Below are 27,298 nucleotides of genomic sequence, written 5' to 3'. Positions count from 1 at the left end.
ATCAGTTAGTAAACAGTCTAAGATATCTCAAATATTGATGAAAATGATGATAAAATATTCACCAAGAGGTTAAGCTGATTTTTTTCAAAGGGTATAAAGAAGGGAGATGGTGGAGGGAGCAACAAGAAAAAGAAACAGAAAAATAAATGAACAACAAAATACAGCAGTAATAAATTTGAAAGGGGGCTGTGGGACATAATATACCCCGCAAAACTCCTATGCATGCATAGAACATTAAACAATACATGTTCTATAATATGAAACCATTATTTAAGCTGAAAATAAAGGTTTTTATTTATACCTTAAAAAGGTATAATATATGTCTTTTTTAGAAATATCTTTGTAAAAAGATACTTTTATCAAGATAACCAACAACTTGGAGAATCTTTTCAAAATGCCCATTCTAAGTATGCTTTATAACATACTGAGCAAAGTATATAAAATTTTAGGCTCTATGTGATTGTACATCCCTTCACAAAATCAACAGCACAATTACTTAAACAATATTGTGTGGCAAGTTTTGTGTATATTGTATGGCAGGGGCCATGGTTGTTCATAGCAATTTAGCTGTAATTCAGGATGCAATAGGTATGCAATAAAATGTTTGTTAAGCCTATGACACACCTTAATAAAAGCATATCTCACATTGCTGAAAGTGCAATATAACCTGAAAGTAGGGAGGAAAAAAATGAGGACCTATTGGAAACTGAGTATTTTGGGTTCACATAAAAATCTGTTTCCTTGTAATATCTAAGTGACAATCTTAATTTTACTTATCATTTGCTCCTATATACAGTTTTTCACAAAGCCTAAAAACTATTAACTCACCAATTCTTAACAAATATATTTTCACTGTCCAGCATGGTAACTAGTCAAGATGCTTCAAAGTGAGAGAGTTAATAAAGACTGTCCTTGAAAAGGTCTCGTCAGCAACCAATCAACACTTAAAAAAAAAATGCTCTAATAAAATACACACATATACCCTATATTTATTACTAATCTGTTTTTTTCCTCTAACATATTTCTATATTTTAATAAAAATAATTTCTTCCCAAAACAGATCAATATGAAATCCTCTACTGCCGGGAGCCAGCGAGGGAAATCCTACCCGTGGCAAAGGTCAATTGGGGAAGAGGCCTGACGGGCAAAGGCTAATCAGGACTCGAGGAACTCCCTGGACTTACCTGAGCATCTACCCCAAAGAAAACCGGAGTCTGACTGCTTTACTATCTTACGCCTCTTACCAAGTCCTCTAATACTTACGGGGGCTTCCCCCCAACCACCTTTCTCTGAAAACATTAATTCAGAGCTGTAGTTTAAAAGTTCTCCTCGGCTTAATAGGAGTGTTCCAATCCAAGCCCCTCTGATAGCTTTCTAACTTGCATGACAAGTTTGTCCGGGCTCTTACAACTATGAGTGTGACTGTTTATAGCCTCCCAGCCATGCAAGGACAGAAAGCCTAATATTCTAAAATACAGGAATCTGTTGAAGAAGTTAAAATCATTAGAGTAGTACTAAAAAAGATTTCATTGTTGAATCAATGCTTGCTGCAAAGTTTCCTCTATCTATTGTATCCTTGGAAATATATTAATCACATATAGAGAATATAAGTAGTAGCCTTTGATTTAACCACATCAGATCTTAAGTTAATAAATTCCTTTCTTGCAGCTCACTACACCTGTGCCTTATAGGAATGTAACTTTGTTTTGTGTCTAGCACCTGACTTTAGGAAAGTCACCTTAAAAGAATATAAGACTTTTACTTGCTAACTAACCTATTGTCAGGAGAGAGGGCCATAAACTGTTAGCAGGCCCCCGGCCAGAAGATGATGTAAACCACCTAAAACTTTTGTCACGAGACACTGGAAAATAAAGTTTTGGGCCTTGCTCACTGAAGCTTGGTCTCTCCATGTCGTTCTTTCTCTTTTTCCATCCTTTTCTCTATTCTCCTTTTTCTGGTTGAGATCCTTGGAGCGCTGGGCCCTCTGCGTTTACTTATCTGCCTGGGCTTCTAAGACCCACTTGAGGGGGTGCCCTGGTGGGGTGCCTCCAGTGATTCGAGAGGGTACCTGTGGCCTACGTAAACAGAGCAAACCCCTTGCTGGGGTTTTATTGGTTTCCAGCGTAAACCAAGGAATCATCAGCCCCTGTCTCTCTCTTTCTCTCTCTCTCTGACGCCGACGCCGTTCATCCCGAGGATACCCTGGGCCATATAGAGGCTGGTCCCCGATACTCTACTGAACATTTCTGAAATCATATTTCTTAGCACAGATGCTTTAATAAATGACTGAATTTAAAAAATAGGTAACTTGTGAGGAAAACAGTCACACTAGAATTTTTGTTCTGTTTCATTGTAGAAATGTTACACACTAATAACAGGCTTAAAAGAACAAGCCTGATGATTTTATTTCTATTTCCCAGCTATATAGATACATTAATTTGCCTATAGGGAAGAAGTCTACCAAGAACATTACATACATAAAGGACTAGACAGTGAATATTGTAGGTTTATGGGCCATAGAGTTTCTGAAGCAACTACTCAACTTTGCAACTACACCTTGAAAGCAGTGATAGTCATTACTTAAATGAATGGATTTTGCTGCACTCTGAAAGATTTTATTTATAAAAAGGGGCTAGAATGGCAACCAGGATGTAGAATACTGATTCCAGCTACCGAGTGTTACATGATACTGACAAAAGTTCTCTCCTTGACCAGACTTTTAGTCAGGCTCTTCAGAACCCACTGTTCAATCAGGCCTGACCTTGAACTCTTATCTCTGTTCCCGCAGAATCCAGTTTTAGCAAGCTGCTGCTAAGTCGCTTCAGTTGTGTCCGACTCTGTGCAACCCCATAGATGGCAGCCCACCAGGCTCCGCTGTCCCTGGGATTCTCCAGGCAAGAACACTGGAGTGGGTTGCCATTTCCTTCTCCCATGTATGAAAGTGAAAAGTGAAAGTGAAGTCACCCAGTCGTGTCCGACTCGTTGCGACCCCATGGATTTCAGCCCACCAGGCTCCTTCATCCATGGGATTTTCCAGGCAAGAGCCCTGGAGTGGGGTGCCATTACTTTCTCTGGTTTTAGCAGGAGTCTTGCTCAATTAGAGAGAATCCCCCACACTGCATATCTGATCAATCTCTCATCTCCCATCATGTGCCAGGTAGTATCTGGTCATCCTGGTCTGTCACTACAAAGAATCCTGTCAGGTTGGTTTAGCCAGAATCCCCCTTGTACAGCTGATGTCCTGATGTTCTACTCTTAGTAATATCCTATCCATTGACCCACACCATGCTCCATGGCTGTAAATTCCCATGTTTAACAGTTGTATTCAGAATTAAGCTCAATTTTTCTCTGCTATTGTGAAATTCCGTTGCAGTAGTACCTCTGAATAAAGTCTGCCTTTTTTTTTTCTTTTTTAACTACAGAGGAACAGATTAATTCATTATCTGCAACAGGAAGTGAAAGAGGAGAAAATAACCACAGCTCCTAGGGTGACTCCACAGACTCAGCTGCCCTCAAAAAACTCAGTTCTTTAACAAGTTATCACAAGGTTTTCTTTCTTTAATAATGTCAAAAATAACATAGCATTTTCCTTTGATTGCTCAAAATCCATATTTAATACCTAAATGACACTTTATTTTCATGTTTCTCCTTTACTTTTGCTCTTTCAAAAATTAGTTTCATCACAATTATAAATTTTCATGAAAATCCTAATTTGCATTTGCAAAACACCTTTATTTTGTTGTTAAAAGTTAGCCTTAGGCTTCATTTTACTTCAACAAGAATTTCTATGGGACTTTGGCCCCCAAACAGATCCTGAAAGTGAAAGTGAAGTGAAACTAAGGTATGGTTAGAGGCTAAATGCTCACGTTCTAAAGAAAGATGGCCTCAGTGGTGGAGGTAGCTCCTCTGGGACTTCTAAAATCATTGCTGCTCTCCTCCCCAATCTTAATCCCTATAAAGTAAAATAATGGTATTAAATAATCCATTTATTCTTCCTATTAATCAGTGATCTCTTTCAGTTCAGTTCAGTTCAGTCGCTCAGTCGTGTCTGACTCCTCGCGACCCCATGAATCACAGCACGCCAGGCCTCCCTGTCCATCACCAACTCCCGGAGTTCACTCAAACTTATGTCCATTGAGTCAGTGATGCCATCCAGCCATCTCATTCTCTGTCGTCCCCGTCTCCTCCCACCTCCAATCCCTCTTTACCATAGATTAAACTGTTTCATGTAATGTAGTCTTTATTTTCCCATGTGTACTCGGTGCCCTTAATAAATATTTCTCTTTGGGAATTAGTACACATTTTTAATATCTTCTCTTGAATATATTTTAATGCCTGCCAGGGCTCTTCCTCTCCTTTATTATCCTTTTTAAATAATCTCTATACTATTCCACTTACTGTTTTGAAACGGGAAACTGAGTTCTGTTCGTGGAGCCGAAGAATGAACTTTGCAAACAAGCAAACATTCACACAGGCAGAGTTTATTTTAATAGTGAGAGATACAACTCTCCCAGCGTAGACACTCAGAGAGGGTCAAGTGACCCCCAAAAGGCAGGGATTGGTCCAGACGATTTTTAAGGACCAGATGCACGTTTAAGAGTTAATGGTCCCTCTGGCATACTTGATAAGCTGGAAAGCAGTTAATGCTTGTCCCTTCTGGGTCTGAATGGTTTATGACTTACCAGAGAAAGGAGGCATTCCTCTGAATGCCTGGAAATTGTAACAAAGAGTTTAGCTTTAGGTTAAAGAAGTGAGATGCTTACCTGAGAAGGAAAAAAATTGAAATTAAAAAAAGGAACTGAGGTCTCAGAGTCCTATACTGTCTAGAAATTTCTGCCTCAATTTCATATAAAGTTTACAATCATTTTCGATGAGTTCTCAGTGGCAAAACAATAAGCATTTTGAGAGTGATTTGTTCATAATTCTAAATTGACATTTATATCTTAAAAATATTTAAACATCTCAAGCAAGACTATAGTATGTATATAGAATTATTCTATTCTTCCTTATATCACTCCAAACAAATTTGTAATTCACTGCATGACACAGAATATCCTCTTGTCAATTTTTAACAAATTAAAGTAAAAATACATAATTCAATACTAAAGTAATAATGTGTTAGGACCAGATAACTTTACTGAGTCAAAGATGGGTTATCTAAGGAAATATGTTATTATACCATTTCACCTATATCTATACAAAGAAATTTGGTGGTCACCTCAATAGATGCCAGAGGACTTCTGAAAAAATTTAGTAATCATTGGGAATAAAAATATTTACCTAATTAATGTATTACACTTATTGAATAGGATAATTTTTAAAATTATATAAGTATAGTATTTATATGCATGGAAAACTAATTCACATTTAGCAATCTATAACACACACATAGAATTAACCTTTAAGTAGTGTAAGCTCTTAGTCATAACGCAATTTAGAAAAGCTCTCACATAAGCCATATTTATTGCCATTTCAAAATTTTACCAAATAAAGATTTTCTGGTTAATTTTATTTTTAATATCTAATTGATTAGCATAGAGAAGAAGAATATAATTTTTCACCATGGTAGGGTGAAAAGGAAGCCATCTTGAATAGTATTAGTTAAGTTTAAAACAAGAATAGAAATAAAACAAACAAGGATATAAGGCATTTTAAGATAAAAACAAAAAAATAGTGATACCATTTAAAGAATTCTATTCAAGTCAACAGTTGTTTATCTGTCCAAAAGAACAGGGCATGAATCTTTGAAGAGGTTTTCATGACTTTTTATAGCAGTCACTTTTGATACTCTCAAATAATGCGAATAAATCATGCCTTTTCCTTGTCCACTGCTGAAGATAAAGCAGAGCTTGTTTTTATGCTCCCAAAGTTCCCATCAATTTTGGTACTGCATGCTACTTTCTATGTTGATGGTCCTTGTATAGAGCAACTGGCAGCTGGAAAACTCTATCCTTTTAAATTTATCACCATTCTATAGTTCCCTGTAAAACAGAGACTACCATCTTCAGTAATAACTATATGCTTTTTTATTATAACTTATTCTAAAACCAAATAGCTTAGCCTAAGCTCAAAATGAAAATATTAGTAACTGGATATACAGAAAAATGATGGAGAAATACTTGTACATTAAAATATTCCATTGTATAATATTATATGCTGAAAGGGAAAAATTCAAGTACGAAAAGGAGAACTATTTACTTAAAAGGCCACATGCATGATCGAGGACACCAGTAATTTATTTAATGCTCATTATAGGTCTTATTACGTCTCAGTATCTGTGGGGTCTATCTCAGTGTCTGTTGGGGTCTCTGTGTTCTGGTGCATACAAGGTTTCTTTGAGACCTCTGAGCTTTTCTGGCAGGTATGGGGTTTGATTTTAAATGTACCAAGGAACATTTCATGCAAAAATGGGCACAATAAGGACAGAAATGGGATGGACCTAACAGAAGCAGAAGATATTAAGAAGAAGTGACAAGAATACACAGAACTATACAAAAATAACTTCACGACCCAGATAATCATGATGGTGTGATTACTCACCTAGAGCCAGATCCTGGAATATAAAGTCAAGTGGGCCTTAGGAAGTATTTTTTATGAACAAAGCTAGTGGAGGTGATAGAATTCTAGTTGAGCTATTTCAAATCCTAAAAGATGATGCTGTGAAAGTGCTGCATTCAATATGCCAGCATATTTGAAAAACTCAGCAGTGGCCACAGGACTGGAAAAGGTCAGTTTCCATTCCAATGCCAAAGAATGCTCAAACTACCACACAACTGCACTCATCTCACATGCTAGTAAAGTAATCCTCAAAATTCTTCAAGCCAGGCTTGAAAAGTATGTGAACCAAGAACTTCCAGATGTTCAAGCTGGATTTAGAAAAGGCAGAGGAACCAGACATCAAATTGCCAACATCCGTTGGATCACCAAAAAAAGCAAGAGAGTTCCAGAAAAAACATCTACTTCTGCTTTATTGACTATGCCAAAGCCTTTGACTCTGTGGATCACAATAAACTCTGGAAAATTCTGAAAGAGATGGGAATACCAGACCACCTGACCTTCCCCCTGAGAAATCTGTATGCAGATCAAGAATGAACACTTAGAAGTGGGCATGGAACAACAGACTGGTTCCAAATAGGAAAAGGAGTGTGTCAAGGCTGTATATTGTCACCTTGTTTATTTAACTTATATACAGAGTACATCATGCAAAATGCTGGACTGGCTGAAGCACAAGGTGGAATCAAGATTGCTGGGAGAAATATCAATAACCTAACTATGCAGATGACACCACCCTTATGGCAGAAAGTGAAGAAGAGCTAAAGAGCTTCTTGATGAAAGTGAAAGAGGAGAGTGAAAAAGTTGGCTTAAAACTCAACATTCAAAAAAACTAAGATCATGGCATCCGATCCCATCATTTCATGGCAAATAGATGGGGAAACAATGGAAACAGTGACAGACTTTATGTTTTGGAGCTCCAAAATCATTGCAGATGGTGACTGCTGCCATGAAATCAAAAGACACGTGTTCCTTGGAAGAAAAGCTATGACAAACCTAGACAGCATATTAAAAATCAGAGACACTACTTTGCCAACAAAGGTCCGTCTAGTCAAAGTTATGGATTTTCCAGTAATCACATGTGGATATGAGAGTTAGAGTATAAAGAAAACAAAGCACCAAGAATTGATGGTTTTGAACTATGTTATTGGAGAAGACTCTTAAGAGCCCCCTGGACTGCAAGGAGATCCAACCAGGCAATACTAAAGGAAATCAGTCCTGATATTCATTGGAAGGACTGATGCTGAAGCTAAAACTCCAATATTTTGGCCACCTGATGCAAAGAAATGAATCATTGGATAAGACCCTGATGCTGGGAAAGATTGAAGGTGGGAGGAGAAGGGAAAAACAGAGGATGAAATGGTTGAATGGCATCATAGACTCTATTGATATGAGTTTGAGTAAGCTCTAGGAGTTCGTAATGGACAGGGAAGCCTGGCATGCTGCAGTCCATGGGGTTGCAAAAATGGGATGCAACTGACCAACTGAACTGACTAATAGGTCTTATTTTAAAGGACTCAAAAATATTAAGAATGACTCCCATAATATCATAATGCTTATCTGAGTTTATCATCACTTTCTAGGTAATTATAATAAGTGTTATGATAAGTAAAATTTAAAAATGTTTTTCTCACAAAAGATAAAACTCTATTTCAAACCAAAAAAAATTTTAGTATATTTATATCAGAGACACTATTCTTCAACTCTCTCACCCACTCCTTTTTTCTGTGTGAAGTTTTTCCTTTGATGCTTATTTTCCTTAGAACTATGCGGTCTTTTGAAATACACTTCCCTAGAACTTAGATATGTAAATAATCTAAGAACACAAATTTTTGTTCATGTGGAGGATACAGTCATCTGTACCTTGTAGATTCAATGCTAGTTCTGAATATATAATGAAAAAAGTGTAAAACATAAAATTAGCCTCAGATTTTAAGATGCATGATATAATTTACTATTTATAGCTGTTATGACGCTTAGAATATGATCTAATCTGTATTCTATACAGATGTAATACAGTATTTTGTTATTATATTCTATTTATATAATGAAAAGTGTGATAATTTTCTTCTCTAGTAAAATTCTGTCATTATACATTCAATGTACTACATAATATCCCATTAGAAAGTTTATTCTGAAAGTCCCCTGTTGCTATTATGGTTACTTTATGGAAATGATCACCCCTTTTCAAACAGTTTAATTCTATTTCTGTGGACAGAAAAAGAGGTCTAAATTTATAGAAATAACTTTTCTTATGTTTCATTCAGCATACTTGCTGCTGCTGCTAAGTCGCTTCAGTTGTGTCCGACTCTGTGCAACCCCATAGACGGCAGCCCACCAGGCTCCCCGGTCCCTGGGATTCTCCAGGCAAGAACACTGGAGTGGGTTGTCATTTCCTTCTCCAATGCATGAAAGTGAAAAGTGAAGTCACTCAGTCCTGTCTGACTCTTAGCGACTCCATGGACTGCAACCTACCAGGCTCCTCTGCCCGTCGGATTTTCCAGGCAATAGTACTGGAGTGGGTGCCATTGCCTTCTCCATTAGCATAGTTAGTTCAGTTAATATCTGGCTTGATGGAACATTAATACATAGCCTACTGCCTGTCTCTTCATAAAAAAAATCCTAATTGTACTGGATTTAGCTTAATACTAAAGTTTACATAAAGAAGATTTTACTCTATTGATTATGTAATTTTTACAATTGTGGCAACTGTGAGTAAAATGTATACATCAGTTCTATGCCAAGGCTTTTAAGAAAACAATGTTCTGGAATTTGGAATTTTGTCTTCTCAACTTTTAAATATTACCCTAATTGGAGGGCGAGCGCACACGTGTGTGTGTGTGTACACAAAGAAAACACTCCAAGTGTGGATTTTGTGTGTTGCTTCTGATACGTGCAATTGACAAACAGATTAAAAAGGTTACTGTGACTTTTAGAGAATCCTACTGACAACAAATCATGAGTCTGTTCTAAAAAAGTCTATAACTATGAAATGACTCTGGAGTATCCAACACAGATGATCATGAAACAGGTGTGAAAGTCATTCAGCCACCTATAACTAATTCAAAATTGTAAGGATAATAAGAAGTTCACAGATTGTGTATCTGAGGTCCATTGAGAGCATCTGTTCAACTACTGAGGTTCTTCACAATGCTGCCCATCACTGCTATGGAGCATTCACAGCTGTCTGCTTCCCATTATTCTCCTTTTTGATGGCAGTTTCTATTTATTTCAACCATTGTGTATTTGTATTAAGGTAAATGCCTTGTTATTTAATGTGTAAGTCACCAGCTGACAAGAGTTCATAACTGAACCTGATGGAGAAACTTTGTATTGACAAACGTATTTGTATACATGAGGATGATTAAGTAGACTCTGTGGGTGAAGTAGCAGACTACTGCAGAGATAAGAAAGTATCTACAAAAACTGGGCTTCTTCTTCTGTGATACAGAATTGTTGCTGGAAAGTGACTACTGAACCAGGAATAGCATTTAATAACATCCCATCCCTATTTGCAGCTCGGAGAAGGCAATCACAAGCCACTCCAGTACTCTTGCCTAGGAAATCTCATGGACGGAGGAGCCTGGTAGGCTGCAGTCCATGGGGTTGCTACAAGTCAGACATGACTGAGCTACTTCACTTTCACTTTTCACTTTCACACATTGGAGAAGGAAATGGCAACCCACTCCAGTGTTCTTGCCTGGAGAATCCCAGGGACGGGGGAGCCTGGTGGGCTGCCATCTATGGGGTCTCACAGAGTCAGACACGACTGAAGTGACTTAGCAGCAGCAGCAGCTGGCCACATAATTAGTTCCCACTTCTAGTACACGAGAAGAATTAATGTGGTTCTTCAGATGTGAGTTAGTTAAGAAGCACATATACCTTCTCCAATCTGTTTTTACAACTTCTGAGCTGGACATGAATAACTTTGAAGCTCCAGGAGATGGTTGGCCCACTAAATAAAGAAGTCCTATATCCCTGAATCACTGCATGGAGTAGTACTCCTTTCAACCAGAATACTAACATAAATTCAAGGGTAAACATTTTAGGGCTCTCAAATTTTTTAAGTTCTTTGGGAAGATTCAGTTCAGTTCAGTTTAGTTGCTCAGTGGTGTCCAGCTCTTTGCGACCCCATGAATCACAGCATGCCAGGCCTCCCTGTCTATGACCAACTCCCGGAGTTCACTCAAACTCATCTCAAAGTTCACTCAAACTCATCTCCATTGAGTCGGTGATGCCATTCAGCCATCTCATTCTCTGTCGTCCCCTTCTCCTCCTGCCCCCAATACCTCCCAGCATCAGAGTCTTTTCCAGTGAGTCAACTCGTCGCATGAGGTGGCCAAAGTATTGGAGTTTCAGCTTCAGCATCAGTCCTTCCAATGAACACCCAGGATTGATCTCCTTTAGAATGGACTGGTTGGATCTCCTTGCAGTCCAAGGGAATTTCAAGAGTCTTCTCCAACACCACAGTTCAAAAGCATCAATTGTTCAGCGATCAGCTTTCTTTACAGTCCAACTCTCACATCCATACATGACCACTAGATTAGTTCAACTATAAACACTCTAAGTTAAAAAGATACATGGAAAACAAGTTAGCCATACATGTTACGATTCCAAATTACATGTTAACACTAATGCTTAGAAATAATATCTAGATCCAATTTCTTTCAAAATTTATTGGAATATAAGTTTAAAATCCACAAAGAATAAAATAACATCCATAAAAAATTAAGAAACTAAACAGGCAAAAATAAAATAGTAATGAGTGAGAATTAAAAAAAATAAAATAAAACTAAATAGATGCAGTAATCTCTTACGTAGATGTAACCTAAGTGAAAATTCATAACCTGGAAATCAGCTAAGACTGAATTTTTTTAAAAAAAGCATATCAGAGATAAACAAGATAATATTAAAAGTCTTCAAGAAATATCTCACAGATATTCTAGAAATACAGAACAGAATAGAGTAATACACACATACACATATTTTCATGTTAAAACACAAAATGTGAAGTGAAGCAGGAAAAAAAATAATTCATAACAATTACATAAATAATTTAGCTATTTCAAATTCTAAAAGATGATGCTGCGAAAGTGCTGCACTCAATATGTCAGCAAATTTGGAGAATTCGGCAGTGGCCACAGGACTGGAAAAGGTCAGTCTTCATTCCAATCCCAAAGAAAGGAAATGCCAAAGAATGCTCAAACTACCATACAATTGCACTCATCTCACACGCTAGTAAAGTCATGCTCAAAATTCTCCAAGCCAGGCTTCAGCAATATGTGAACCGTGAACTTCCAGATGATCAAGCTGGTTTTAGAGAAGGCAGAGGAACCAGAGGTCAAATTGCCAACATTTGATGGATCACTGAAAAATCAAGAGAGTTCCAGAAAAACATCTACTTCTGCTTTATTGACTATGCCAAAGCCTTTGACTGTGTGGATCACAATAAACTGTGGAAAATTCTGAAAGAGATGGGAATACCAGACCACCTGACCTGCCTCTTGAGAAACCTGTATGCAGGTCAGGAAGCAACAGTTAGAACTGGACATGGAACAACAGACTGGTTCCAAATAGGAAAAGGAGTGTGTCAAGTCTGTATATTGTCACCCTGCTTATTTAACTTACATGCAGAATACATCATGAGGAAGGCTGGGCTGAAGGAAGCACAAGACGGAATCAAGATTGCTGAGAGAAATATCAATAACCTCAGATATGCAGATGACACCACCCTTATGGCAGAAAGTGAAGAAGAACTAAAGAGCCTCTTGATAAAAGTCAAAGAGGAGAGTGAAAAAGTTGGCTTAAAGCTCAACATTCAGAAAACTAAGATCATGGCATACTGTCCTATCACTTTATGGGAAATAGATGGGGAAAGAGTGGAAACAGTGGCTGACTTTATTTTGGGGGGCTCTAAAATCACTGCAGATGGTGATTGCAGTGATGAAATTAAAAGACGCTTACTCAATTACTTATGTAATTGTTATGAATTATTTTTTTTCCTGCTTCACTTCACATTTTGTGTTTTAACCTGAAAACATGTGTATGTGTGTATTACTCTGTTCTGTATTTCTAGAATATCTGTGAGATATTTCTTGAAGACTTTTAATATTATCTTGTTTATCTCTGATATGCTTTTTTTAAAAAAAATTCAGTCTTCAGAAAGTTATGACCAACCTAGACAGCATGTCAAAAACCAGAGACATTACTTTGCCAACAAAGGTCCGTCTAGTCAAAACTGTGGTTTTTCCAGTAGTCATGTATGGATGTGAGAGTTGGATTATAAAGAAAGCTGAGTACTGAAGAATTGATGTTTTTGAACTGTGATGTTGAAGACTCTTGAGAGTCCTTTGGACTGCAAGGTGATCCAACCAGTCCATCTTAAAGGAGACCAGTCCTGGGTGTTCACTGGAAGGACTGATGTTGAAGCTGAGACTCCAACAGTTTGCCACCTGATGCTGAGAGCTGACCCATTTGAAAAAAACAAAAAAACCCTGATGCTGGGAAAGATTGAGGGCAGGAAGAGAAGGGGACAACAGAGGATGAGACTGTTGGATGGCATCACCGACTCAATGGACATGGGTTTGGCTGGACTCCGGGAGTTGGTGATGGACAGGGAGGCCTGCTGTGCTGCAGTTCATGGGGTCAGAGAGTTGGACACGACTGAGCGACTGAACTGAACTGAAATGAAATAAATAATGTAGCTGAAGACCAAAAATATGGAAACTATAGATAACTTCCCAAAGAATGACAGTTAAGATTCTCAGAAGTTCACTGGCAACAACAGATTATTATGGATAAGGTAATAATACTTTCAGAGTGTTTAGGGAAAGTAACTGTCACTTAGTATTCTATACCTAAATAAACAAACAACGAAAAGGGAGGACAAAATAGATATCCACTAAATAAGAGCTTCAAATTATAGAACCCTGCCAAAAGATCTACAAAAGATATACTTCACTAACAGAATATTGAACCCAGAAGAAAGGAGATGATAAATGAAAAATGAAAAAAAAATAAATCTGTTAATTTAGCTTGGTATATCTAAGTAATGACTTTATGAATCTATGGATTTTGCTTCTTTAAAAGAAAAAACAAACTCTAGACAATGTCCACAAGAAAGGTGGTAATTTCAGAGGGTAACATGATGTGTCATGTTTGGAAGGAAAACAGGGATATTGAATAATTTTATCCCATCTTAAAGATATATGTGTTCAGAAAAATTTTTTAATTAAGCATAGGTTTTATAGAAATAGGATTTATAGCTTTCAGATTGACAGAGAGTAAATCAGAGACTAAAATTGAAGTTAAAATTTGGCCAAAATAGTTTATGAAGAATGATCAATTTCAAGACAGTCTGTGTTTTAACCTATTTGAAAAACTGTGAGAAGAAACTACAATATAGTTATTTAACTTTATTCTGTTTTGTTTGGAAATACATTCTATTTTTAGATGCCTTCAAGCCTCTTGATTTCATATTCTTCTCAAACCAGATGATAATCTGGAATTGCTTCATGCAATAAAGCAGCTTTATTTGGAATTGAATGTTTTATTGTAAGAGTTTATATTCAGGTTGTGATAACCTTTAGAAAGCAAAAATACTGTTTGGACCAATAAGTCAGCCCCATTTTATGATACCAGTCTCACCTTTCAGCTTTTTATCACATTCTCAAACCACCTTATTTAATGCCAGAAAATCCTTGTGTTTCAAAATTTCTTTATGCTCTCTGCTTTCACAATCATCTCTGATGACATGATTAGACAGAAAATACAGAGCATAAATGCTTCTGAACTGCAAGAGAGGACAGAGTCATGAAGCCTTAATAATATCACTCTTCAGGAGATCAAATCAATAGCTATGTCACCAGAGGCCCTGCATATCCATTCACCTATGTAAACAATAATGCAATGGTCCAAGAATTGCCACCATCCTTTCCTCTAGAATTTTAAAGCAGCACTAGAGGAGAAATAAATAAAAGCATGTTTCTAGGAAAAGTTATAAGATACAATGTTTTAGAACTTTAATTTTCACAGTCAGATGCTATTTTGTTAAATTAGCTCATGTGGTATTTAAAAGCTTAAAGAAGGTATCTTTGCAATAGATATACATATATATTCAAAACAGGTCTAAAGTACCAAATCCTAAACAATATCTGCAAGTATAAGTGCCATTACTTAAATGAGATTTATTCTAAATTAATACCCAAGAGGAGTTTATTAGGGATTCATGTCATTTCAAAACTAACAAAAATTGTTCAATTTTGTATGCTAATTGTTTCCAATTTTCTTTCATAGTGTTAAGATATTCTTAGTTATATGAAGTGAAAGACTATTTTATGTGAATCAATGCTACTTTATATTCAAGCCCTTAGTGGAATAAATTAAGACAATTTAAAAAATTAATCTGTAACATTAATATATCCAAATATGACAGTTTCAATTATGAACCTATGAAACAAAATAAAAGGTTATGAAAAATAGAGATAGTGGAATCAACTATAAAATATTACCTATAATACAGAGTAATCCAAATTATTGTGCTTGGCTTTAAATTTTAGCATATCTGCTTAATATACTATTTAAACCTTATTGAAACACTGACGCTCCTACATTTAGGGCAGCAAATGAGACACAGATGTAAAGAACAGATTTTTTGACTCAGTGGAGAAGGCAAGGGTGAGATGATTTGAGAAAATAGCACTGAAACATGTGCACTACCATATGTAAAACAGATGACCAGTGCAAGTTCCATGCATGAAGCAGGGCACCCAAAGCCAGTGCTCTGGGACAACCTAGCGGGATAGGGTGGAGAGGGAGGTGAGAGGGGTGTTCAGGATGGGAGGACACATGTATTCCTGTGGCCAATTCACGTAGATGTATGACAAAAAACACCACAATATTGTAAGGTAATTATCCTCCATTTAAAATTAATTAATTTTTTAAAAAGTGCTTCTTTCTTTAGTGCTTCTAGAATTTGGATCGAGATAGATCTTAACAACATTACAGAGAAAGGAATCACAGTTTGAAACACTTAGCAGTATAACTTTTAGGATAAAATGTAGGCTTGTTGGCTAAGTTGCTTCAGTTGTGTCTGACTCATTGTGACCCTATGGACTGTAGCCTGCCAGGCTCCTGTGTACCTTTGTTACATAGTAGGCCAAGAGTTCTCAAATGTATTTAAGTAAGTAATGATTATTCCTAAAACCTCACTATAATTTTTCCTGTTTATTATCTCTAACAACAAAGTTCCAGATAAATCTATATTTTTCCATCATTCTCAGCAACAAGGAGACACTGTTCTAATAGTGCCCATATCAGACTCCACAAAACAGAGCAAAAAGGGCCTAATTAGTGATGAGTAACTAGGGCCTCCTCTGCACTGTGTGGCAGGCAGGAAAAGGTAAAGCATCAAAGTAAGAGCACAGGTGCTTTGAATGAGGAAATGCAAGGAAGGGGAAGAGGGGAGGGAGGAACTGCGGGGGAGAAAACACATAAAGACCAGACTCAGAATTATCAAGGCTTTCGTTATAAATCAGGTATTATTTACTGAGTCACCCCAGGGAATAAAATTCCCTTCTCTATACTTTAGAATCACGATTCATAAAATGAGGGATAACTGTATTTTCAATGGCTTTCCATATCTAAAATACCCACAGACCTTCCTGAAGAAAAGTTTCCTGTCTCACAGAAATAAGAAACAGCATGCTGTCAGTATACCAACGACTTCTACCTTTAACTGTTCAGTACAACCTGGTTCTACTAACCATTGACATCAATAAATTGCTTACTCTTTATTACAGAAATGATTTTAAATATATCTCTTTTATCTGACAGGCCTGGTAAAACAGGCACATAAATAATTAGTACAAATTATAGCACAGATGACAGAGACATTAACTTTGTTAAGATCCAGATATATGACATCTGTGCTAGACCTTGAAGGAAGAATAAAAATCTACCACAGAAAAAGAAGAAGAAAGGGATGCAAGCAGCTAGATAAAATATGAAAAAAAGCAAGAGACAGGAAAAATACATAGATTATTCAAAAGTAACAAAAACAGAACAGGAGACAGAACTTGCCAAAGTCAGAAAAATAATAGGATATGGCCAAATTGTGAAGTCCCTTGAAAGGCATGATGACCAACTACTTTCAATGAAAGGGAAAGAAAAAACATAGAATATTTTCCTAAAACGAAATATACTAAAACTGCTATCAGGATTTACACAATAAGTGACTTTATGTCATCCTAGATGAAGCATCAGACACATGAATGAAGCCATTTTAAATGTGTGGCCTTCTTAAATCACAATAAACCAGTGACTGCTACATCCCCTGCTTTTAGGAACATGAGAATCTTTTACAATTATTCTATTCCTGCCGCACGTGTGTTGTATACATGAGGAACAATGGCATTGTTTAATTTTTAGTTCTCCAGATCAAGGAGAGCTTTAGCTGGGAAGTTTCATTCAGATCCATAAGTGGTTTCAATGAAGCTCTTCTGGACTTCAACACAATGTCACAATGAAATAGATCTTTGGGAGGATGTGGGCCTTTGAGCATGAAAGAGGGGCATTAGTCATGAGAATTAAGAGAAAAGACTGTGGTATACTCTTACACTTGCAGCTTCCTATAAACATGCTTCCAGGCATTCAGCCCTTTTGCAATCCCCTTGTAAACTCACTTTATACCTAGTCATATGAAAAACTCCCCCTTCAGCCAACCACTATACTCTAAAAATTTTTTAGTCAAATTCTTTAATGACATGAGGCCATATAGAGAGAGGCCCTGGAATACAAGGGATCATCTTAGACATTCCAAGCCCTGAAACACTCCCAGCTGAATTCAGCTACATGAGTGACCTCTGTTTACAATAAGCAAAAGAATTACCCACATATGAGACCTGAGAAATCATAAATCACTGTGTCTTTAAGTTATTAAGTTTTGGGTTATTTTCCCTCAACAGCAATAGATCATTGAAACATACAATTCTACATTTATCTCTACTACAAATCAAAATTATTAACAGATCATCAGATATTCAAAACTGCTAATAGCTAAGATAATGTTCTAACAGAATAAGCCAGGACAAAAGAAAATTATATAGAAATATTGTTCTTTCTTTTCCCATTTTATATATATATATAAGCATATGGTCACATTATTATCTGAGCTGTGCTTTATTCATCTATATTCCAATATTCATGTATATTCCAAGAAAAAGAAACCTTAAATAATTTACCATAGAGAGTTGAACTTCATTCATTTAGGTTATAGATAATTCTGAGGTTTAGCTACGAGATAAGTTGTTTGTAGAGAGCAATGGAATCAATAAAGAATTATCAGAGGCTAGAAAGGGGCAATATGAAGCATCAAGAACACAAATAAATACTTTAAAATGGAAACTGTTGGTAGTATAATATACCTTGTCTAAAAATGAGGTCCCAACATCAACTTTGTAAATAGCAATTCATTGTATTCAATTGAAACCAGGTACGTGTGTTTTCATGTAATAGTTTTTCATATACTTTATCATTGATTATAACCACTAATTTATTTATGAAGAAGGAAGTTAGTAAGCAACAGATTTAGAATCCAAGCATAATATTCCAATTTCTTCCATTGCTAGAAGAAGATGATGAGCATTTGTACTGTACCCACTCATTTCTGCAATCAAATAAATTACAATAAAGATAATAAGCCATAAAAATGATTGAGTCAAGCAGTAGCTCTAGATAAGCCGATAATTATCACTCATCCAAAATCATCTCTGCTCAAAAGTGAAGGAATTTTAAAGCATGCAAGTAAGATTGAAATTTCATAAAGCAAACATATTAAGCAAAAAACAACTAGTCATCAATAACTGTCAATACTTTTAATTCTGTGATCAACACCATAAAGTATACTTAATAATAATCATTTAAATCCATAGGTATCTATTCTTTAAATAATTTAAAACTTTACTATTTTTACCAATACTCAGCTTCTACCTAAGATAAAGTATGATAACCTTACATGGTTAGTATACGCAATATGTTTTATCCTTGGCTATTATTGCCTTCTTAATCTCATTAAAAAATGATCCATATATGTGAATTTTTCTTTAGTGCATTTTCCAATGTAAACTTTTTTTACAGTGCCTCTTAAAAGATTCATTTCCAACTAATTTTTGTTTCATTCTAAATCCTTGCTATATATGAAAAAAATTGAATTAATTATATATAAAGCTTCAATGAAATATATTTTAATGTTTAGATAGTGAAGAAAAGTTGGCTTATACCTTATAAAAATACACTACAGATTTTTCATACATACAGTATTTTCAAATGACCTAACATAGTCATTATTGATGGCTTTAGTGAACTTTTCAGCATTCAAAAACTCAAGTGTTTTGTAATAGAGAAAACATTTAAAAAATTCACATATAGCCCTATATAGAAACAAATGTTTTTTCTTATTTTCATCCTTTTTAATGGGTAGGAACATAACATTACCAAAAAATCAGAAAATTCAATATGATTGATGCTACAGAAAACAAAGCAAAACAAAAAACCTTAAATAATTTGCTATTGAAAGGAAAAATATCTTCTATGCTATTATTTAGCAAACATTACTTTCATTTCTTTATTTGTGTTTTGATTATGAGTCCTATATCCACATGTAATGGATATGATTTATCTTTATCAGGCATTATGTACAAAATTTTAAGTATATATATATATTTATTAGATTAACAAGCTGTCCTAAAATGATTCACACAAAAAACTTTTTATGTTTGAATTTACAAATATGTCATTATCATAAAACATGAAAGGTATGGTTTTAAACTTAACTAGCATTTCAGTGTGTTAATACTTTCTAACAATTAGATTTTGCACAAATACTGATATCTAAACAAACAAAAAATAGTGTGTTATATGATAGGAAATTATGTTTAATAGTAACAAAGGATAAATTAAGCTCTGATACACTCAGTACTCAATTACAAAACATATAACATTCCTATAAACTATCTTGTATATTGTAAAACGTATAATTATTCATATGCATACATATGAATTCCTCATTTATTTAAATATAATTTGAGCTTATCTTGGTACTACAATTACTACAACTCAATATGAAATAATTTTTTTCAAAACTGTTATATTCTCTATGAACCACCAAAACATGAAAGCTAAGCAAATGCCTGCTTTGAATTCTTTTGCTTTTTGTTTCTGCTATTGATGTTGTTTTATTTTACAAAAATCAAGTGAATATAGCAATTCATACAGCAACTACTCTGCTGAAGGAAGAATGGAAGAGCATTTGTCATGGTATATAACTTATTTAACATTTTCATACACTATTCCTAGGTGGGAAAAAATTAGAAATTATCTTACAGTTAATAGTTCATTTCTTGCACAATTAATTATTCCAGGAATAATAATTAAAAATGCATTAACTGAAAATAAATATATTTATGTTGAAAACAGCCATCATTTGGATACGTGAATAATTATTTAAATGTGTTTTTCTTACCATGGCAAGAACCTTCAATTTCTTCATATCCTGTACTGCAGATACATCTTCCAAGAGGAACCAGCCAATCTCCATCAGCTCCACAATAGAGCTTAGGAGTGTCACGCTCTTCTGCACTTTTCACACAGGAGCCCCTTACTTCAACCAAGGAGGAAGAATCAACCCTTGGGATAGTGTCTGGAAACATGGCCAGGTTACGAACAGTAAAGGGGCATTTTTTGTAGAAAACACGGACGGAAACTAGGGCAATGCATGCCCCGATGTCTTGAAAAGCCAGATAAAATCCTTTCCTTTCTATAGGCCCCAGCTCACGAATCTCAGTGTTGAGTTTGAGGATGCGATCACCCAAATCCATCTGGGTAAAACTTTCATCAGCAGCAATTGTGTCAATCTTTGTATACTGGCTTGGCTTGAATTTAATTCCATGGGACTCATCTGATTCCACATAATATAGATTAAACGTTTCTTTGCAAGTCCCCAAGACCCATGGGATGCTGTTACAATCCCTCAGTGTGAACTTCATTTCCACATAAATTTTCTGAGCTGCATCACGAGAGATCCAGTTTGTTCGAAGCCAGTTATTTTGGTTTGGCTCCATCACATTGCATACCTGGTATGTGTGAATGGGCCTGTTGTGTTCATCCATTTCAGTGATGGCATCCCACTGCAAAAAAGAAAAAAACAAATGATTATAAAACCACAGTGGTTAAACATCTATGATTACCTCCAAAATTTTCTGTTTTACTGAAAGGAAAAAGAATAAAAAGGACACAAGTGAAGCAGAGCAACAGTGGTACAGGATTTTAACAAGGAGCCTTTCATTTCAGAATGGGTTCTGAACATACCAGCTGTCCTGGTATGAATCTTACCTTCTTACATGTTAGTTGCAACATCAAGGGACACTTTATTTATCCTCTAACATCCCTGGTGGCTCAGATGGTAAAGAATCTGCCTGTAATGCAGGAGACCCTAGTTTGAAACCTGGGTTGGAAAGATCCCCTAAAGAAGGGAATGGCCATCCACTCTAGTGGATATATTCTTGACTGGAGAAATTCCACGGACAGAGGAGCATGGCGGGCTTTAGTTCATGGGGTCGCAAAGAGTCGGACATGACTTAGTGACTAACATTTTCATTTTCACTTTTCTCCTCCCCTATAAAATGAAGCTTATCATGTAGTACCTGTTTCATAGGTTTGTTGTGAAGTACAAATTAATTAATATAAGTAAAGAACTTTGGGCTTCCCTGGTGGCTCAGAGGTTAAAGCTTCTGCCTCCAATGCGGGAGACCCGGGTTCGATCCCTGGGTCGGGAAGATCCCCTGGAGAAGGAAACGGTAACCCACTCCAGTATTCTTGCCTGGAGAATCCCATGGACGGAGAAGCCTGGTAGGCTACAGTCCACGGGGTCGCAAAGAGTCGGACACGACTGAGCGATGGAACGGAACGGAACGGAACGAAAGAACTTTAAATGGTTTCTAGTACTCTACGCTCAGTTGCTCACTCATATCCTACTCTTTGTGACCCTCTGGACTGTAGCCCACCAGGCTCCTCTGTATAGGGGATTCTTCAGACAAGAATACTGAAGTGGGTAACCATTTCCTTCTCCACTAGTACTCTATAACCAACCTAAAATAGCATCTACTATATGATCCAATAACTAGACCAATGTTAAATGCACTCCAGTTAACCATTTGTCTTCATATCTAGTTTGCCACAAATTGAAATATATTTTTCAGCATTCGATTAAATATATACATGTCTATTTTGATAGAAAATGTGTACATAGACTTCCCAGGTGGCACAAGTGATAAAGAACTCGACTGTCAATGCAGGAGACAAAAGAGACATGGGTTCAATCCTTGGGTCGGACAGATCCCCTGGAGAAGGAAATGGCAACCCACTCCAGTATTGTTGCCTGGAGAATCGCATGGACAGAGGGGCCTCGTGGGCTATAGTCCATAGAGTCGCAAAGAGTCGGACATGACTGAAGTGACTTAGCAGCAGCAGCAGCATACATAGACAAGACTTAGATTTATTCAAGAAATACTTAAGTATTTTTCTGAATACTAGGATTGCAGTAGTGAACAAGCTGAACAAAAGCTCCCTGCCTTCAAGGATCTTACTTAGAGTCAGGAGAGGCAATACAAATTTTAAATTACTCAACTGAACAACATGGTAGAAAGTACAATGGAAAAAAATAAGACAGAGAGATGGGGGAGGAGACTTGCAATTACACTGTGGCCAGAGAAGGCCTTCCTGATGTTCTGACATTTAAGTAACATCATAGAAGTGAGATAGTGAAGAGGAAACAGTAAGTACCAATCCCTGAGGCAGGAGTGTATAGATATGTTTTAGGAACAGTTTGAATGGCACTTAACAGAGAGGCAAACATGGTGCAAAAAAGCCTTTGTAAGAACTGGAAAAACCTTGGTTTTTCCTCTGGGCTAGATCACTGAATTATCTTCACTTCTGTGTTTATATACAAGAATTCTGCCACTTATATGAATAGAAAAATCTTGTTTATCCTTTTTTTTTTTAAAGTTTCAGTAAAAATATTTGAGCACGTTGAAATTACTTGGCATTGCCATTATTTATAAATCTAATATCACATACTTTTATATTACAATTTAGACTGTAAGTATATTTTGTTTGTTTAATGAAACTTACAACAAATTTAAATAAACAAAAACACATTTTGGTAACCTTACGTTCTTTTTGGGAAAACTTACCGGTCATCACAATTTCTCATTTTTATTAAGGTACAATGGAAATGATAAGCTGTTTTCTATAGTGAATAAGTATTCTATTCTAGATACCATACTTCAATGCTTTATAATAAGTTTAACTCATCTAGTTTGCAGCTTCTTTTTTTAGTTGGATGTAGAGAGTTATCTAACCAAGACTGGTGGAATTTCAATTAGTATAGTTTCTGACAGAATAGCCACTTTTCTCAGTCTACTGGATTGGTACATCATATAATTTCTACTTTAAAATTCCACAAATAAACAATTAATTTTATCAACCAAGTGAACTTAAAAACAATTCTATATCTAAAATTTCATTTGTAATTTTGCTTGCTTGAAATTCAGAAGGTATTTTCCAGAAACAATGAGTTCCTTTAGAAGCGTGGATATAATTTTTGCAAAATACACCCATGGCTTATCACTGGCGTTCCAATATCTCAAAGAGGCACATGAAATTATCTATCTACGTGTCTTTCATCCTAGCATATTACAGGTGTTATATGACTCTTACACTTAAATTTAAAGGCAAACCAGCACTATTAAAGCTCATTTAATATGGTAAGCTAACCACTAAGAATATAAATAGTAAGACAAGATACAAATAATAAAACTTGAGGAAAAACTATCAAAATAAGTGTTTGAAATTCTATGCATTTTACCCATTGAGGAGGATCTATTCAGTGATCATTTTTATTTTAGGTAAATCGCTAATCAAAATTGATTTTGTTTCATAGGGAATGTATGTAATTTGGCACAGTGGTAAAGAATCCTCCTGCCAATGCAGGAGGCACAAGAGACACAGGTTCAATCCCTGGGTGGGGAAGATCCCCTGGTGTAGGAAATGGCAACCCACACCAGTATTCTTGCATGGAGAATTCCAGTCCATGGGGTTGCAAAGAGTCAGGAATGACTGAGCACAAAGCACACACACTGCATCTTCCACTCTAGAAGGATAGAGATCTACAGTCAATCATCTCTGTTTGAATAACTACATTTTAACAACTTCAGACTATACCCCTTCCTATCAATAAAAAAGTATTAACCATGCTCTCAATCAATTCTCCTAAAATAGGAGACTAACTAAAATGTGAAAAACTATATCTGTAACAAAAAATTTCTGAAATCATTGGGCTTCCCAGGAGGTGCCAGTGGTAAAGAACCTGCCTACCAATGCAGGAGATGTTAAGAGATGAGGATGCTATCTCTGGGTCAGAAAGATCCCCTGGAAGAGGGCATGGCAACCCACTCCAGTATTCATGCCTGAACAATCCCATAGACAGAGAAGCCTGGCGGGCTACAGTCCAAAGGATCTGTCCAAAAAATTCTGAAATTATCACATATCTTTATCTTAAAATATGTTGGGTTTGAAAAAACATTTAGATGGAAAGAAAGCTTAGGAATGAGAAGGATATGACATTCATACACTGAATCAGAACTAATCTGAAACAAAAGATAAGGAAAAGGCAAAATACATGTGAACAATGAGAAATGTGGCTCTTTTCAAAGCACAGCATGATGATGCTTAACAAAATGGGACACCATTTTCTATGATAAATTTATGATGTCTGAGAAACAACAGTGCGTTTTCTCTTTAATTAAAGAAAAAGAAACAAATTAAAAAGAAAGAAAAAGAGATTAGAATGAGATTCAGCCAAAAGGGATCAACTGCTAAATTTCTTCTTACACAAGAATATTGAAAGTGATTTAAATTGTATTTTTAAATTTGAATATGATCAAAATAAGAACATGAATAAACTCAAGATTGGTATAAGATCTAAAGTGCTAAAAAATTCATAAAAATATATTATCATTGGTATATATATAAATGGTATCATATTTAAATCACAATGCATCCTTTGGAAATACTGTATTACACAAAGTGATGTTTCTATTTATATAGTTATATAACTGTCAGTTATAATTTCCAAGTATTAAAATAAATAGGGCCTCTAAAAGTGTAAGAAACAAGGAAAGAATGGTGGTATTGAGGGCTCACATGCCAAATATCTAAATATTTTAAAATGATAATTCGCTCTTCAAATAAGATCAAACTGCAGGCATGCTCAATTTGCCAACTTCAGAAGGATAACGGAAAGTTAGGTTTAAATTTAAAATATTTAGACTTCTCAGAATTTCAGACTAGCATGTGGAAGTCCATCCAGAGCCAACTCCTAGGCTTAGTCAACCCCATTTCTATTACCTTACCTAACTCCAAGTAAATCCAATATCATGAAGGGCTTCACGCAAGTACATATATGAGTTATACAATACTGTAAATTAACTCTACTTCAATTAATAAGACGGTTAAAAATCCAAATTTGGAGTAAAATGCATTGTAATTACTCTTTCATATAAAAGAGTTAAATACATTATAAAAACTTTCATGTTCTGCTTCATTACTGGGTAGTTAATGTAAACATGTGCCTCAACACACTTCTGCTTCATACAGTTCTCCACGGATCCTACAGATCCTATGTTAATAAATTCAGTTCAGCTGCTCAGTTGTGTCCAACTATTTGTAACCCCACGGACTGCAGCATGCCAGGCCTCCCTGTTCATCATCAACTCCCAAAGCTTACCCAAACTCGTGTCATTTGAGTTGGTGATGCCATCCAACCATCTCATCCTCTCTCATCCCCTTCTCCCCCTCCCTCAATCTTTTCCAGCATCAGGGTCTTTTCAAAACAGTCAGTTCCTTGCATCAGGTGGCCAAAGTATTGGAGTTTCAGCTTCAGCATCAGTCCTTCCAATGAATATTCAGGACTGGTTTCCTTTAGGATGGGCTGATTGTATCTGTTTGCAGTCCAAGGGACTCTCCAGAGTCTTCTCCAACACCACAGTTCAAAAGGAACAGTTATTCAATGCTCAGCTTTCGTTACAGTCCAACTCTTACATCCATATATGACTACTGGAAAAACCATAGCTTTGACTAGATGGACCTTTGTCAGCAAAGTAATGTCTCTGCCTTTTAATATGCTGTCTGTTATAGCTTTTCTTCCAAGGAGCAAGCATTCATTTCATGGCTGCAGTCACCACCTGCAGTGATTTTGGAGTCCCCCCCACCCCAGTAAAGTCTGTCACTGTGTCCATTGTTTCTCCATCTATTTGCCAAGAAGTGATAGGACAGGATGTCATGATCATAGTTTTCTGAATGTTGAGTTTTAAGCCAACTTTTTCACTCTCCTCTTTCATTTTCATCAGGTGGCTCTTTAGTTCTTCTTCTTTTTCTGCGGTAAGGGTGGTATATATCTGCATATCAGAGGTTACTGATATTTCTCCCAGCAATTTTGATTCCAGCTTGTGCTTCAGCCAGCCCGGCACGTCACATGATGTACTCTGCATATAAGTTAAATAAGCAGGATGACAATAGACAGCCTTGCTATACTCCTTTTCCAATTCGGAACCAGCATACTGCTCCATGTCCAGTTCTAACTGTTGCTTCTTGACCTCCATACAGATTTTTAAGGAGGCAAGTAAGGTGGTCTGGTATTCCAGTCTCTTGAAGAATTTTCCACAGGTTTTTGTGATCCACACAGTCAAAGGCTTTGGCATAGTCAATAAAGCAGAAACAGATGTTTTTTTGGAACTCTCTTGCTTTTTCGATGATCCAGCAGATATTGACAATTTGATGTCTGGTTTCTCTGCCTTTTCTAATTCCAGCTTGAACATCTGGAAGTTCATGATTCACTACTGTTGTAGCCTGGATTGGAGGATTCTGAGCATTATTTTGCTAGTGTATGAGATGAGTGCAATTGTGTGGTAGTTTGAGCATTCTTTGGCATTGCCTTTGACCTGCTTCATTTTGTACTCCAAGCCAAATTTGACTAGTACTCCAGATATCTCTTGACTTCCTACTTTTGCATTCCAGTCCCCTATAATGTAAAGGACATCTTTTTTGGGTGTTAGTTCTAGAAGGTCTTGTACGTCTTCATAGAACCATTCAACTTCAGCTTCTTCAGCATTACTGGTTGTGGCATAGACTTGGATTATTGTGGTATTGAATGGTTTGCCTTGGAAACAAACAGAGATCATTCTATCATTTTTGAGATTGCACCCAAGTACTGTATTTTGGACTCTTTTGTTGACTATGATGGCTACTCCATTTCTTCTAAGGGATTGTTGCCCACAGGAATAGATAAAGCCTTTGACTGTGTGGATCACAAAAAACTGGAAAATGGGAATTGCAGATCACCTGACCTGCCTCTTGAGAAACCTGTATGCAGGTCAAGAAGCAACAGTCAGAACTGTACATGGAACAACAGACTGGTTCCAAATAGGAAAAGGAGTACGTCAAGGTTGTATATTGTCACCCTGCTTATTTAACTTATATGCAGAGTACATCATGAGGAATGCTGGGCTGGAAGAAGCACAAGCTGGAATCAAGATTGCCGGGAGAAATATCAATAACCTCAGACATGCAGATGACACCACCCTTATGGCAGAAAGTGAAGAGGAACTCAAAAGCCTCTTGATGAAAGTGAAAG

The 27,298-nt window shown here is 36.3% G+C and overlaps 1 protein-coding gene across 4 annotated transcripts in view; it reads right to left on the bottom strand.

Annotated features, from left to right (window-relative positions):
- EPHA6 (EPH receptor A6) overlaps positions 1-27,298 on the bottom strand; it is a 1,038,562-nt gene that overhangs the window by 824,438 nt on the left and 186,826 nt on the right. For all 4 annotated transcript variants that reach the window (XM_088836271.1, XM_088836272.1, XM_055397929.2 and 1 more), the window contains exon 3: positions 20,072-20,735. In XM_088836271.1, the coding sequence (XP_088692397.1) occupies positions 20,072-20,735 (664 nt within the window). The remainder of the gene's footprint in view (positions 1-20,071; positions 20,736-27,298) is intronic.

The sequence above is a fragment of the Moschus berezovskii genome, chromosome 1 (assembly GCF_049115385.1).
Source record: "Moschus berezovskii isolate FMDL1 chromosome 1, NW_MosBer_1.0, whole genome shotgun sequence".
Lineage (NCBI taxonomy): Eukaryota > Metazoa > Chordata > Mammalia > Artiodactyla > Moschidae > Moschus > Moschus berezovskii.
Note: the sequence above shows the minus strand (reverse complement) of the source record. Positions and strands in the feature narration are given on the sequence as shown.